The sequence below is a fragment of the Vigna umbellata genome, chromosome 1 (genome assembly GCF_029865625.1).
Source record: "Vigna umbellata cultivar VRB3 chromosome 1, Vumbellata_1.0, whole genome shotgun sequence".
NCBI lineage: Eukaryota > Viridiplantae > Streptophyta > Magnoliopsida > Fabales > Fabaceae > Vigna > Vigna umbellata.
In genome coordinates, this window is record NC_142165.1 from 93927224 (window position 1) to 93942356 (window position 15133).

Here is a 15133-nt window from a genome sequence, read left to right on the forward strand (position 1 = left end):
CGTATCAATACGAACGTTCAAATTCATGCACTTTTCATATAATTCTTCTTTTACAGTAACTCATTTTCCAGTATAAACTTTCATGCATTAAATCAATCTTAACATAGTATTTTTCCATACTTCTCATGCTTTTAATCAACATCATATACTAACATTCAAATATCAAAATCATCCACGTACAACGTCACAGACCATTCATACACTCAGCATATAATTCCCAGTACATACATGCAACATTTTCATATATCATCTCAGAATCATAATCCTAAACTCCAAAGTCAAATATCATAAATCATACTTTCAAACATTACGTAACGCGCATGCAGTACAGAGATCATGTGAATTAAATTCTAACAAGCTTCCCTTACCTGGATTGGAAACGTGCTTTCGTTCTTTAAAAGAAAACCAGATCCCAGTATCAACTCTTCTACCCTTTTTCGTTCAAAAACCCAAAAACTCTTCAACTAAAAATTCAAAAACCAATACTGGTTCAGAGAAGGTGCATGCAGATTTAAAACGAGCTTGCATGTGGAAAATGAAGAGTGGTTGAGGACGTGAAACTTACCCGTTTCAGAATCCAAAACCAATCGGTTTGATGGAAAGCTCACGGTGCAGTGCTGATTATCACGGTGCTGAAACGTGAACGGAGAAAAGGAGGGTGAGTTGCAGAAGAGGGAAGACGGAGAGTTCTAGAGAGAAGGAGGAGAAAAATGAGGGTTTGGTTTTCTGAGGAAGATGAAAGAGCACGCAGAGAAGGGAAGAGTGTTTCAGAAAATTAGTTTCTCTTCCCAAGTCAAACGGACATTCTCTCCTGCGCTGCCACTTGGCTTCCACTATCAAACTCAGAACCTTCCAATTTGACACCTGGCGGTGGCATGCAGAGTGAGGGCGTGTGCTTCTTTAATGGCACAGAACACGTGTCACACGTATTAATGGAAGCAGGGAGGTGACTAAGCAGAATAATTAATGGGGCGTGACAAAAAAAAACATTGGGAGAGATTATCGAGTGATAAAGAATTTGTGTATTAAAAATCTATAACCCTTAATTTAATCTATGAAGCCTCCAATGAGTTGGTATGCTGTAAACTTTTTAATTGTGACTATTATTAAATATAATATACATTTTGATGAGATAAAAAAGTAAGACCATTTAAAATACTAATATTATTTTCTGAACTATTTTCTACTCTCGCTTTCCAATATGGCCACCTGTTTTGAGTATTTTCCATGTGTTGGATTTTGACATTGATAGGAATTGAAAATAATGTTCCAGTAATTAAGACGGATATAATAATAATATGTGATAATTTTATTTTTAATTTTTTAATTAATGTTCTTCAAGAGTCACCCTAGTTAACATTTATAACTATTAAATAAATAAATAAAAGGCTGGCTCTGTTTTTGACTTTAACAAGTCTAATAGTAAGTTTCTAATCCTTTTTTAGTAATTTTAAATCAATGTATTAACTTTGTTTGCTAATTCTATTAATGGTAAATTTATTTTAAAGAAAATTTTAAATAAAAGTAATAATAGAATTAGTATTCAATACTCTACACAAAGACAAATGAGAATGACAAATTGACAATACACACTTCCTCTGTAAAATTTAATGTCAATGGGAAAGAATATAAGAAAGGAAAAGAAAAGAAAAACAAAAATAAAAAATCTGCTGGGAAAGTGTCACACACTTCGCGTGTTGGTGTCGTTTCTGCTTTTTCTCTCACTACTCTCTATCTTTCCGTCATTAGCCGGAACCCTAATTCGATCTGCCGGAACTCGAACTCACCGGTGAGTCTCTGACTTTCAGCGAGACATCTGGACCTTGTCGGTCTTCTTAGTCTTTCTATGTTCAAAGTTCGTTCATTTGATTGAAGTTACAGTGACATAACTTGAATTGTTGATGCAGTAAATGATTGTACGATTGAGGAATAGGTGAGATCAGAGGGGCTGGATTTCCTCGCCGAATGGAGGGAGGTAGCGTCTTTAGATTTTCTTTTTCTGGTACTTTTCATGTCCAGCTTTTTTTTTAGGGGTTCTGGCTATTTTTTTATTAGGCTTGGATGGTGTTTATTGCTCCTTTTTTTTTTCAGCAAAGATATAGGTTTGTTGGTGTTTAGATTTTCTTTATGGGGGTGAAGTGGTGATTCTTTTTTTAATTTCTGATTGGGTTTGACTAATTTAATTGACGTGGAGACTGACTGCGTTTAATTCCTCAAACAAGGTGGCCAATCTCAGTAAATTAATTGGGAAGGTTTTTAAGGATATATTGTTAAGAAGCACTGTTTGTCAGTTCGTTGGAAGGGTTGCTGCTCTGTGTTAACTCTAAACTGATCACGCAATTGGCAAAGTGGACATCCTTTGTGTAACTGCAAACCCGGTGTGTTTTCAAGAAAAAAAGGAAGATATAGGTCATGAAACAATTTTTGTGAGAAATCTAATTTTATACAAGCCATTCATGAATGATTTCACGTGAAAACTCTCACGACGTATACCGGTGCTATTTTTATTCAATAGCACTACAAAGAAGAAGCTTCCTTAGTCTTACTACGTGATGCTTGTTTTAACCTATCTGTGTGGTGAATGAATGGAAACCACATGGATGTCTTCAATTAGCTGTTTTTATCATGCATACCTTTTGTTTTTTGCCACATTTTATACTCTTAAACAACATTCCCCGACCACTTGACAGTCATTAAGTCGTTTGCCACTGCCTCCTACCCTGAATGTTCAGTGGCTTTCTCAGTGTATTAGTTGTGCGGAGAATATATATTCATATATATTAATCATTTAATCCGTATTAGTGACTAGATAATTTTTCAATAAGACTTTTGTTTTTTCTTTAATTATGATATTTTAGGGAATTCTTGAATTGGAATGATATGTTAACTTATGAAACATGATGAAGTTGTTTTCTGCTGAGGCTATATGATACCTGCTTCATTGGAGTAGTTGTTCCTAAGTAATCAATAGCAGCCGGAGTGGGGCTAGGTGGGCGGAGTTTGCAGCTCCCAGATGCATGTGTCTCTGTTTTTAGTATATATTGATTTGGTGCATCTCAGTTTTGGCACTTCAGAAACACGGGTGGTGGACATAAGCAGTTACTTTTGGGGTTTCTGTATTAGATCTGGTTGGACAAAGGTCACTTCAGTTTCTAGATCTAGATCAGCGAACCCATTGAGCATCCATAACCAAAAGTACCTTTTCTAGTATTTAATCTTCTGCTACTCTAGCTGTTCTGCTCTATGTTAATGGAAGCTTCTTAGGGAAGCATTCTTTTGTCTGTATGTGCATATATATATTTATGAATATTAGTATATAAAGTTTAAGCGTGTATTTATAGTTATTTGACTTATTTCTCATATTCTAATATGCTCATATGTTTCAGGGATACATCCATGGATTATGATGACAATGATTTTCAAAGCCAGAATCTCCATATACCTGGTGAAGGGAGCACAAAATTTCCTCCTGTTTTAAGGCCTTATGCTCTCCCTAAGTTTGATCTGGACGAAAGCCTTCAAGGGCATTTAAGATTTGATAGTTTGGTTGAAACTGAAGTTTTCCTTGGTATTGAAAGTAACGAAGATAATCAGTGGATTGACGCATACTCCCGTGGGAGTAGTGGAATAGAGTTTGGTTCAACTGCTGCTGAAACTTGCTCTATTTCAAGGCACAATAATGTTTGGTCTGAGGCCACTTCCTCAGAATCTGTTGAAATGCTATTAAAATCTGTTGGACAGGAGGAATTTATCCCAAGAGAAACTGATATACAGGAGTCTGATGCCTTTGATGAACTGGCATGCTTAGCTAAGCAAATGGAGCCTGATCCAAAACCTGATGATAGAAATGAATATAAAGATAACGCTACTGATTTAAAGCCACCAGGTTTTATGCATGAAAACTTGGCTGGTTCAAAAGAAGAAGAAAGAGACCGGTCTCTGGCTGTAGTTTCCCAAGGTGAACTGTCCATTGATGGGAGTTTAAGTAATCTGCCACCACATGATTTATTGGGAAATGATGACTTGCCCGTGGCTAGGGGAATTCCCATTACCGATGACAACAGTGATGATGCAAATGAACAAAAAGTTGAGATTGTGGCTGATGGTTCTCTTGAAGAAAAAACACCAGAGGACTCAGCTGTGTCTGGGCCGAAGAATAATAGTATTACTGTAACTTCCATACAAAATATCTCTTCTACTTGTGAAGTATTAGAGATTCAAAATGTGCAGAATCATGTAGTTCACATGGGTCATGAGGAGCAAAGTTCTATACAGATGCAATCTAAGGAACACGATTTGGATTCTTTGGCGATTAACAAAGATTCTGATGTTGAAATTCGAACTTCAAATTTAAAGGCAGTTGGGGCAGAAGAATTTCTTTCTGATAAACCTCTTTGTTCAATTCCTATGGAAGAAGCATTGAAAAGTGGCAATGTAGTTGAAGGCCTGGAGACTTCTGGAAGTAGTTTAGGGGGCTCCTTGGGCATGGTATCTGATGATATTTCTGGCTTGCAGAACACAGGAAGATCCAATGAAGATGCATGTTTCAGAGATTTGTCTTCAGCCAATGCAAATGAAGATACAATTGTGGATAATCTATCTGCTGTAAATACATGTGATTCACCAATCGTTGCAATTAAAGACGATTCCAGTTCTGAGGGGCAAATAATTGGGGTCAGCAAATCTGACCATGGTACTTGTCCTAATTTTCAGAAGAATACTGTTGAGACTACATATAGCGAAAACAGTGATGCTAAGGAAAATGAGTTAGCAAACAATGGTAACCAGATGGATATGGAGCTTTCATTCAGTAAGTCAGAGGCATCTATTTTTTCTGTTGGGAATGATAAAACTTCTACTATTAATAAAAGGAATGATGATATCAAAGCAGGTGGTTTCGCAAGTTTAAGTTCAGTGAATTCTACAACATCATGTATTTTGGGTGAGGAAGCACAGGTATGTGAAAATGATGAGCCTGACAAGCAGGGTGACCAAGGAAGCTTTTTTCAAGATATTTCTGCCATTGACCTAGTGAATAAAAAGGTCACTACTGATTCCAGCGTAATGCATTGCAATGTTGACCAACCACATCATGTTGATTGTGGAGTTAGTTCATCATCTCTTAGTACAGATAACTTGGAAACTAACTTGACTACTGCCAGAGTATCAGATGATGTTGAGCCTGTCAATAATTCAGGTATACTAATAAAATAGAGTGGATTAAACACAAGGATATGAATGAAGTCATTATATGATTTAACTACATATCTTTCTTTTGTCTTATTTTTCAGACTAACAATATATATTAGAAAATATTAGTTTAACATTCTGTGAAATGGCAGATGTTACACTACCTAACAGAGTTGTATCCACACATGGAGTTACAGACCACTTTGAAGTTGAAGGAGTGATGCTTGTTGGGTCTGCTTCTATTGATGAAAAGGACAACACAGAAGCTACCGTAGCCAATGAAGCAAGTGCTGAAACTACCTTAGCTAATGAAACAAGCGCTGAAGCTACAGAAACCAATGAAGCAAGCGCTGAAGCTAAAATATGCATTGAATTAAGCTCTGAAGGTAAAAGAGCCAATGAATCTAGCTCTGAAGCTAAAATAGTTAGTGACGTAAGCTCTGAAGCTAAAGTAGCATATGAAGCAAGTTCAACACTTCCTGTTGGGTCTTCTGAACAGGAAACTGCTCCTTGTCCTGATACTGGAACTAAAAAGTTACATTTTTTTGATACATCAAGACAACCGTTGTGCGAGACAATAAGCAGTTGTGTGACAACTGCTTCTGGAAAGATGGATAAACCTCAAGAGACACCAAGTGATAAGGCTGATCAGGAATGTGCAAAAGATGCTGGTGAGGCTCTAGTTCTCCATGAATCGATAGAGATGCGGGGTGATGAAGTTTCCGTTTCTTTTACCAAGGATGACAAGGAGGCAATACCAGAGTTCCATGACAAGTCATCCTCAAAAGTATCAGGTATTCTTTAAAATCCTGTTGTAAGTGATTTATGTGGCCATCCTAATAGAAAATTGGAAAAAATAATGTAGCATACAACACTGATTATGATCATTTATCTACTTTTTCCTAATTGAATGATCTATGCTTATGTTCTTACCGGTCTTGACTGATGATTACATCATGTAACCTGAAGCAAAGCATTGTTATTATGTATCAATTCATGAAATATGATATCATGGGTATCTCATTATTCTTCAGTTTGTTTATTATTGCACACAATGAGAAACATTGTTCCTGTTGTCTTTTCTCGTCTTATTATTTTTTGGTGCACTTAATAAAGTTTTAGCCAAAAAAACTGTGTTGTTGAAGAATGCTTGACTATTTTATTTTAAAATAGTGATTTTGTGGCTTCTTAAACGTCGAACTAATTCTAAACTACAAGTGATTCTTAATCATTTCATGTCTTTGGGAGAATTTTTCTGCACCAAGCAAAAAATATCTGGAGTAAGGGAAGCCTCTGCACTATTACTAGAATAAAAGTTACAGCGTAGCCTTATTTTGGCTTCATTGTGGATTGTATTTCTTGTTTGCTAACTGATCTTAAATTCAACATTGGCTTATAGGACTTGTCAGTTTTTTTCTCCCCAAGAAACTAGAAAGCAATACATTTACTTGTGATATATACATGTGTGATTGATTGAGCAGAAATGATGAAGGCAAGGAAAAGTCAAAGTTAGATCAGGGGAGAAAAGCAAATAATGACCGTTTTCCGACTAAAAGTGAAAATGGAAGACTTGTTGAAAATGCTTATATTATTACCACCCTAAAACATGTGTTAATTTATAGAAATTGTTTTTGATTGAACTAAGGACTGTTTTTCGACTAAAAGTGAAAACTAAAAACTTGCCCTCTTGTTTCCACTTTTGAGGGGTGTTTGTGGTTCAATTTTAATATGTTAGTGGCAAAAATAATTTGTTCCAATCATTAAAAAAGCTTGGTTTGGTGTATCAAATTCAAACCAAGTCAATCTAATCTTTTTTGGTTTGGATCAAATTATTTCATTTCATTTTTTCTGTATTTTCTTAAGGTGATAACACACTCTCTTGATCAATGAACAAATGAAACTTCATTATCTAGAGTAAGAGTAAAGGCCTGAACTAATACATGCATCAATCTTTCTTGCAGATAATTTTTAATTTAGTTATTAGTTCTTATTCAATAACAAGTTGAAAAGACTTAATCAAATTATCAAGTTTCATCCAAGATCACAACCAAAAATTATAAATCACTTGTCAAAATAATCTCAAGTTTCTAAAGATACAATTACATATTCATAATCAATTATTCATTGACTTTTATTTTGAAGTTTGAACATGAGAAGTAAAAATTGAACCGCCCCAAATGAATTAATGCAGCTTTTTGGTTATCTATTGTTTTGGATTAGTTTATTTATTTGGATACATTCTTGAATACTCCTCTTTTCTTACTAATAGTAGGGAAACAAAAAAGTAAAAAGGAAGTTGAGTTGTTTTATCCGCATATATAATTCCTCAATTACCTAAGCTTTCTTTTTTAATTTTTTTGGGGGAGAGAGGTGTTTATAGGAAAAATTAATAATTGAAGTTTGAAACTTATACAATTTAGAATGTGCAGAGTTTATGATCTGTGTTGCAACAAACAATAATGGCAATATTGATTAATGGGCGATCAAAAGGGCTCGGGCTAGGTTTCAAATACTTTTTGGACCAAGGTCATGGATGATGCCTGTTATGAGAAGAAGGGTTCACGAAAGAAGGTCCATAGTAACACATCCTTCCAAAAGAAAAATCAGGAGCAAATCTCCCATTAGTAGAGAATGAGATGAAAAAATGTACGAGAGGGATGAACCTAAGAGATTGTGTGTTGTCACGTGTCATTGCTATAGCAGATACTCACGTGACAACAAGTCACAAGTATTTTGTGTGTTGTCAGAAGGTTGACTTACCATGCTTACAATGACCATATTTCTCTCCACGTCACCTCATCCTCTTTATTTTGTCGTGTGCCCTTGAGAGTGATGGTCTCTGCTTATTGCATATGGTGGCATTCTTATTCCTTGTTACTTGTCTACCTTCAGAATGTTTATTGGGCCTGCCCTGTTCTTTTTTTGCTGGCAGTTTCCTTGCACAGCAAAGCCAGTGGTGAACTTCTGGTGAACGTTGTAAATGTTTGGTAATTGTGTACCGATTTATTTTGTCCTGTCTTAAAGTTATCCAATCATATGATGATAGAATTGTTGAATGTAACGTGCAAATTATGTGTTAGTTGTTTTATCGTTGTAACATGCATCCCTTCCTGTTTAACATTTTACTGAAGTTCTTCTGGCTTTTGCACCTACGATTAATTAATTTTGTAGGTAAAGATTTATCGGCAAATATAAGTTCCAAATCTTCTTTGGCTGATTCTTGCACCAAGTTGCATGAAACGGGAAGCAGTCCTGCCAACCATACTGATAATGCTCGTGGTACCTCTGTTAATTTTCAAAGCCAACCTGAAACTGAAAAAGATGTGAATCAAGTTAAGGCTTCCGGTCATCTAAACCCTTCAATTTCTGAAAGCATAAAGAAGGATGCATTGAACATGTCAACGGATCATGATCCTAAGGGGAATGGTGCATCTAAAGACGAGAGAAGCTTAGCTCCTGTGGCAAATTTGCCCAAAAAAAGTGCTTCAGGAAAGACCACCAAAGGAACAAATTCTGGCAAAAGGCAACGAGCTGCTGCCAACCAAGCTTCAATGGTAATCCCTGTTGTGGTTCATGATCTAAGTCTAAAGGCTCTATTATCTGAAATCTATTCTCTGTAATATATATATATATATATATATATATATATATATATATATATATATATATATATATATATATATCATTATAAATTCTTCGTTTTTTATTTCAAATTCCAATGCACTCATTTTTTTCTCCTTTTTCTTCTGTTCTTATTTGAAGGTTGGAGAGGAATCTCCGCTTGCTTCTGTAGTAGGTGCTCCCAAAACCAAAGTTGCTGGAAATATCTCCGTTGGGACTCCACAAATATCTGATGGTGTCATGGCACTCACTGTGTCTCAAGGAACACCTGAACACAAACCTAGGCGTTCCTCTAATAAGACAGCTGGAAAGGAAACTTCTAGGAAAGCAAATAAAGGAAAAAGTCCAGGAAAACATTCAGAAAGAGGGGATAGATCAACTAGCTTGTCTTTGAGCCCGTCCCCTGGTTACCAGGTGATGCAATTGAATGAGATGCAGCAGTACGGGCATGTTGATTCTGTCAGTACAAAGCAATTTGCTATTTTAAATGCTTCCACTTCTAGCCTTCCAGATTTGAACTCTTCTGCTTCTCCACCTGTTCTGTTTCAACAGCCTTTCATGGATATTCAGCAAATACAATTGCGTGCACAGATCTTTGTCTATGGAGCGTTGATGTGAGTTTAAATCTTAACTATGTTATATATTTTAGTTTCTTCATTGTCGAGGATACATGGATGTGATGTGCACACATGCCTATGAATTGTATTTCTTCATCCATTCCCCACAAGTATTCTGTACCTGTCTCTCCTAAACTCCCATGGTTAATTAAAAATGGGATCTGATTTTATTTTATGGATTTCGGATTTAATTGATTTGTTGAGCCTCACACCTATTTTATGCTCGTTCAATCAATATACTATATTAAAGCAAAGTAACTTCATGAGATAGTAATCTGTTTAGGTGGCTTGTTATGTTCTGTACTCCCTTTTGTGATAGTCAACAACGCCTGTTATTTCTCATATTGATTGATGTTGCTGCAGTCAAGGCATGGTACCTGATGAGGCCTATATGATATCAGCTTTTGGGGGCCCAGGTCTTTTTCTAAATCATGTTCCTTTTTCATACTCATTTCTCTTTTTTTGTTCAAAATATTGAGTATCATTGTGCTCTTTAGATGGTGGAAGGAGTATTTGGCAGAATGCCTGGTCTTCCTGCATGGAGAGGCAGCATGGTAAAAAATCTCATCCCATGAACCCGGAAACGCCTCTGCAATCAAGATCCGGTATCCTATATGCTTACATACATTAACGTGTTTAATTTTTTTCTATAATTTTACCGTGTAACTATATAGATTTGAGATCTGCAGGTGCAAGAACCACTGATGTAGCAGTTAAGCAAAATGCACTTCAAGGTATCTCTTCACCTCTTGGTGTAGCTGGCAACAAGGCTACTCCGACAATTGCCAACCCATTAATACCCATTTCATCACCCCTTTGGAGTTTACAAACTCCTTCCTGTGATTCCCTTCAAAGTGCCCTTGCAAGAGGTTCTATTGTGGATTATTCACAGGCACTTACTTCTTCACATTACCAAACCCCTCCTTTCAGAAACTTTCTGGGACACAACACATCTTGGTTATCCCAAACCCCTCTTCGTGGATCATGGACTCCAATTCCTGCCTCTGATAGCAACACTTCCCATATTTCTGCGTTACCTCTCACTGATACAATTCAGTTCAATTCTGTCAAAGGATCGTCGGTTCCTCCAAGTATTAAAAATGCTCCTCTTGGTCTGCCACCTTCTAGTGCAGGTGGGCAAAGTGTCTTTTTGGCAACTACCCCTCTGCATGATACAAACAATGTGATGGTATTGAATGCTCAGCATTCTTCAGATCCAAAACCCAAAAAAAGAAAAAAAAGTATGGTGTCTGAGGATCTTGGGCTGAAAGCCATGCATTTGCAGTCTCAACTAGTACCAACTCCTGTTGTAAGCAGCCATATATCTACTTCTGTTGCCACTGCAACCCCTGTTGGGAGTGTGCCCATAACTACTGTTGAAAAATCAGTTGTGTCTGTAATTCCTCTATCTCTTGCTGAACACCTCACAAGTGACTGGAATGTTAAGATGAGGATTTTGTCAGATGAGTCTCTTACAAAAATTAAGGAGGCTAGAGAGAATGCTGAGGAAGCTTCTGCTCTTTCTGTGGCTGCTGTGAATCATAGCCTGGAGATATGGAAACAGTTGGATAAACACAAAAATTCTGGACTGGTGTCAGATATTGAGGCCAAATTAGCATCTGCTGCAGTAGCAGTTGCTGCTGCTGCTGCTGTTGCAAAGGCAGCCGCTGCTGCTGCCAATGTTGCATCAAATGCTGCATTGCATGCAAAATTAATGGCTGATGAAGCATTAGTTTCATCTGGTTATGAGAGTTCTTGCCAAATTTCTTGTTCAGAGGGTATGAATAACTTAGGAAAAGCAACCCCTGCGTCCATCTTGAAGGGTACTATTGGAACCAATAGCTCTAGTTCTATCATCGGAGCTGCGAAGGAGGCTGCAAGGAAGAGAGTGGAAGCTGCTTCAGCTGCTAGAAAACGAGCTGAAAATATGGATGCTATTGTGAAGGCTGCTGAGCTGGCAGCAGAAGCTGTATCCCAGGCTGGAAAGATTGTAACTATGGGTGATCCTTTGGCATTAAATGACTTAGTAGAAGCTGGTCCAGAGGGTTGTTGGAATGCAACCCGAGAATCAAGTCAGCAAGTTGGCTTGTTAAAAGACATGACCAGTGGTCTGGTTAGCGCTGACAATATTGGAGACAGACCTGGAGCTTCCCAGATACGTAATAGAGATATTTCATCTGATGAAAAGGGGAAGACTGCTGCTAGAGAGAAGTCACCTTTTCATACAGTGCAGAGTGAGATATCTCAGGACTATATGAAAGGCATTGATGGCATTTCTTCTATTAATGTCAATGAAAACAGTTCAAAAGGACCAAACCTAGTCAATCCCATTGACGAGCTTCCTGAATCTGAGATTGAAATGCAGGCTGCTTCCACAGCTGGCAATAGACCTGAAGATGTGGAGGAAGATAGCATAAAGGAGGGCTCACCTGTAGAGGTTGATTTCATTATTAGTGAATTTGATTAGGTTAACTAGATAATACCCATTTGATTTCATAGTAGGCATAACATCTTTGGCGATTATTATGTCATAGTTAATTAAAATTAGTGCAACGTTTCCAATTTTGGAACTGGTTTTGAATTAATCTTTTCCTGGTTATCTGAAGCAATCATATGTTTCAGGTTTTCAAAGATGGAGAAGGATTTAAGGCAGCATGGTACAAAGCCAAAGTATTAAGTGTGAAGGATGGTAAAGCTTATGTAAGCTACGATTTGCCTGTTGATGATGAAGGTTAGTTTTTAAGAACAAAATACCTTAATTACTTGACATGTGAGACAAACTACGTTAGTTTCTTTTTCAACTTTTGTACTACACACGAGCCAAGTGGACCTTGATATTTTTCTAGCGTGTGCCATAGCTTTAATACATAAATTCTCAATTTAGGTTGGAAAATTGAGAAAACAATTGTTTTACAGGTGCGGGGCCTTTGAAGGAATGGATTTCACTTGAAGGTGAAGAAGACAAACCTCCCAGAATACGCATTGCTAGTAATATACCTGGTTTGCGTAACGAAGGGACAAGGAAGAGACAGAGGGCAGCTATGGTAGATCATAATTGGTCTGTTGGGGATAGGGTTGATGCATGGGTAGAAGACAGGTATAGTTTTACACTTTCTAGTGCCTGTAAGGTTTATTTGTTTGACACTAATGAACAGAATTAGAGGAAGCTTTAAGGTTTACGTTTTTTGACACTAAACAACAGAATTAGAGGAAGCGATTTAGTTCCTATTACCTTTTCAACGTAAATGAAACAACAGATTTTTTTAACAAATAATTCTGTCGACCTCTGATTGTATCTTATATATGTTTGATTATGGAGACTGTAAAGTTTTTATATCTTTATTAATTATAGTTAAGATGCGATCAAGACATTTGCAAAAGAGAATGGATTTATTGCACAGAATAATCAGTATTGCACCATTCTAGGGAATGCTTTTCAGATAATACCAATAAATGGACTCTTTAAATGAACATTTGGTTCTTTAAAGATTAAGTGTGTGAAAATATCAGATTCAACTCATCCTGATATTAGCCTGTCTTGTAGAAGCTTCATAGTTGCAAAATCTGTTTTGAACGGAAGCATTTCTTCTATTGTTGCAATTTTGGAAAGCTGAAGCACTTTTAATTAATATTTCAGACATAGGTTCTGTTTAGATAAACTTAGTTACACTTTTAGGTGAAGAAAATTAAATAAAACTAATTAAGCTTATTCCATAAGTTAAAATCAATATATCATCACAGCTTATCTAAACTGGGCCATAGTTCTATATAATACTCCTATATTTTACTGTGGCTATCTCATTTTATTGTTTTTTATCAGCTGGCAGGAGGGTGTTATCACCGATCAGAACAAGAACGATAAAACAATAACTGTTCACTTCCCAGGTATCTGCATTATTTGATTAAACTTTAATGAATATTGTGCTAACAATTGTGTATGTTGGGCCACTTTGAAACACACAGTCTAAATTGTTTGCTGCAGTTAGTGGAAAAACATCACTTTTCAGAGCTTGGCATCTACGTCAATCTTTTATTTGGAAGGATGGGAAATGGATTGAGGCTCTCAAGGCTGGTGCAAATGACAGTTCTACGCATGAGGTACTTCGTTTGCAACCTCTTCTGATGCTTTAATTTTATGCATACCTGCACTGAGTTGTACGTTTGGCATGCAGGGTGATACACCTCATGAAAAACGACTCAAGTTAGGTAGTCCTTCAGTAGAGGTAAAGGGTAAGGGCAGGATTCTGAAAGGAACTACTGCCGTAGAGTCAGCAAATCCTGGCGAGTTGAGGTTACTGGACTTGACTGAAAATGATAAAGTGTTCAATATTGGGAAGAACAGCAAGAATGAAAATAAATCTGATGCACACAGAATGGTAAAGACTGGTCTTCCAAAAGAAGGATCAAGAGGGATTTTTGGTGTTCCTAAACCTGGGAAGAAAAGGAAATTTATGGAAGTAAGCAAGCATTACGTTGCTGATGGGACAAGTAAGATCAACGATGGAAATGATTCGGTTAAGCTTTCAAACTTCCTGGTACCACAAGGTACCGGTGGATCACGTGGGTTGAAAAACACCTCAAAAAATGATACCAAGGAAAAACTCGGAGCTGGCTCCAGGCCTGCTTTTAAGTTTGGAAAACAGCAGAGTGTTTCAGGGAGAGTGATCCCACCGAAAGAAAACACTTTATCAAGTCGTGCAGAAAGGATCAAGGATTCTTCAAGTCATTTTAAGAATGTATCTCAGAGTGAAAATCAGGTGGAAAGAGGGAACGTTGGAGCTGGGGTTGGACCAATCTTGTATTCGTCCCTTGAGTCTTTAACTGATTCTCATTCCACTAAAAAGACATTAACATCAAGGGCAAGTAAAGGAAAACTTGCACCTGCTGCTGGTGGAAGGTTGGCTAAGATTGATGAGGAAAAAGCCTTCAATGGAAATCCTGTGAAGTCAACATCTGATATCGCTGAGCCTCGTAGATCCAATCGCAGGATACAGCCAACTTCTAGAGTAAGATCATGACTAACGTTAACTGAAAATGGTTGTTCTAGTTCGCATGTTATTTATTTTATGCGTCTACAATAAAGCCATTTTTATTATCTGACCTGTAATTTTTTTTTTCATATTGTTGTCTTTTGTTGAGTCTGACGGTTTTGACTTTGCGTTGGCAGCTATTAGAAGGATTGCAGAGCTCTTTGATTATCTCAAAGATTCCTGCTGCTTCACATGAAAAGGGTCACAAAAACCAGAATCGGAATATTTCTAGGGGGTGAGAATTTGTGTACATATATAATTCAAGTGCGTCGACTGCTCTTGAGTAACCTTATGAATGTAATAACATTTCAACTTTTTACTGCCACAGGTAACCAAAGTTAAACGAGAAGTTGCTATATGCGGTTTAGTTGGAAGAACAATACACTCGGCATAGATGTGTATATTTATTTATAATAGGGAACATAGGAATGGAAATTCTTGTTTCCTTTGTTTTAGGCAGACTAGTCCAGTAGATGTTAATATCGATTTTATGTTGTTTACAGAATGGTTGAATTTGATCCTGTAGGCTGTATATGGAATTTATCCATGTTGACTTGTTTATAGAAAGGTTTGTTGATATGATCAAATGGTAAAGTCATGTTCCTCTTCTCCTTTGAATATCAGCTTGCGTTCGTCTCCCGTTGTACTTCGTTATCTCTCTTTTCAATCTTATCT

At 37.0% G+C, this 15133-nt stretch overlaps 1 protein-coding gene across 6 annotated transcripts; it reads left to right on the plus strand.

Annotated features, from left to right (window-relative positions):
* The first annotated feature begins 1630 nt into the window (after positions 1–1630).
* LOC124824744 (protein SWOLLEN 1-like) lies at positions 1631–15076 on the plus strand. 6 transcript variants are annotated; one of them, XM_088104827.1, is made up of 17 exons: positions 1633–1789; positions 1908–1975; positions 3387–5197; positions 5343–5984; positions 8362–8744; positions 8953–9270; positions 9364–9425; positions 9792–9844; positions 9926–10033; positions 10118–11865; positions 12051–12159; positions 12345–12525; positions 13249–13313; positions 13411–13526; positions 13601–14434; positions 14596–14693; positions 14787–15076. In XM_088104827.1, exons 3-17 carry the CDS (start codon positions 3397–3399, stop codon positions 14788–14790), a joined length of 6522 nt encoding a protein of 2173 aa, XP_087960953.1. In that variant the 5' UTR covers positions 1633–1789; positions 1908–1975; positions 3387–3396; the 3' UTR covers positions 14791–15076. The 6 variants fall into 6 exon arrangements, with proteins under 6 accessions (XP_087960955.1, XP_087960953.1, XP_087960954.1 ...); XM_088104828.1 differs by having other exon boundaries at positions 8953–9225; XM_047297253.2 differs by having other exon boundaries at positions 8953–9425.
* Positions 15077–15133: the final 57 nt, after the last annotated feature.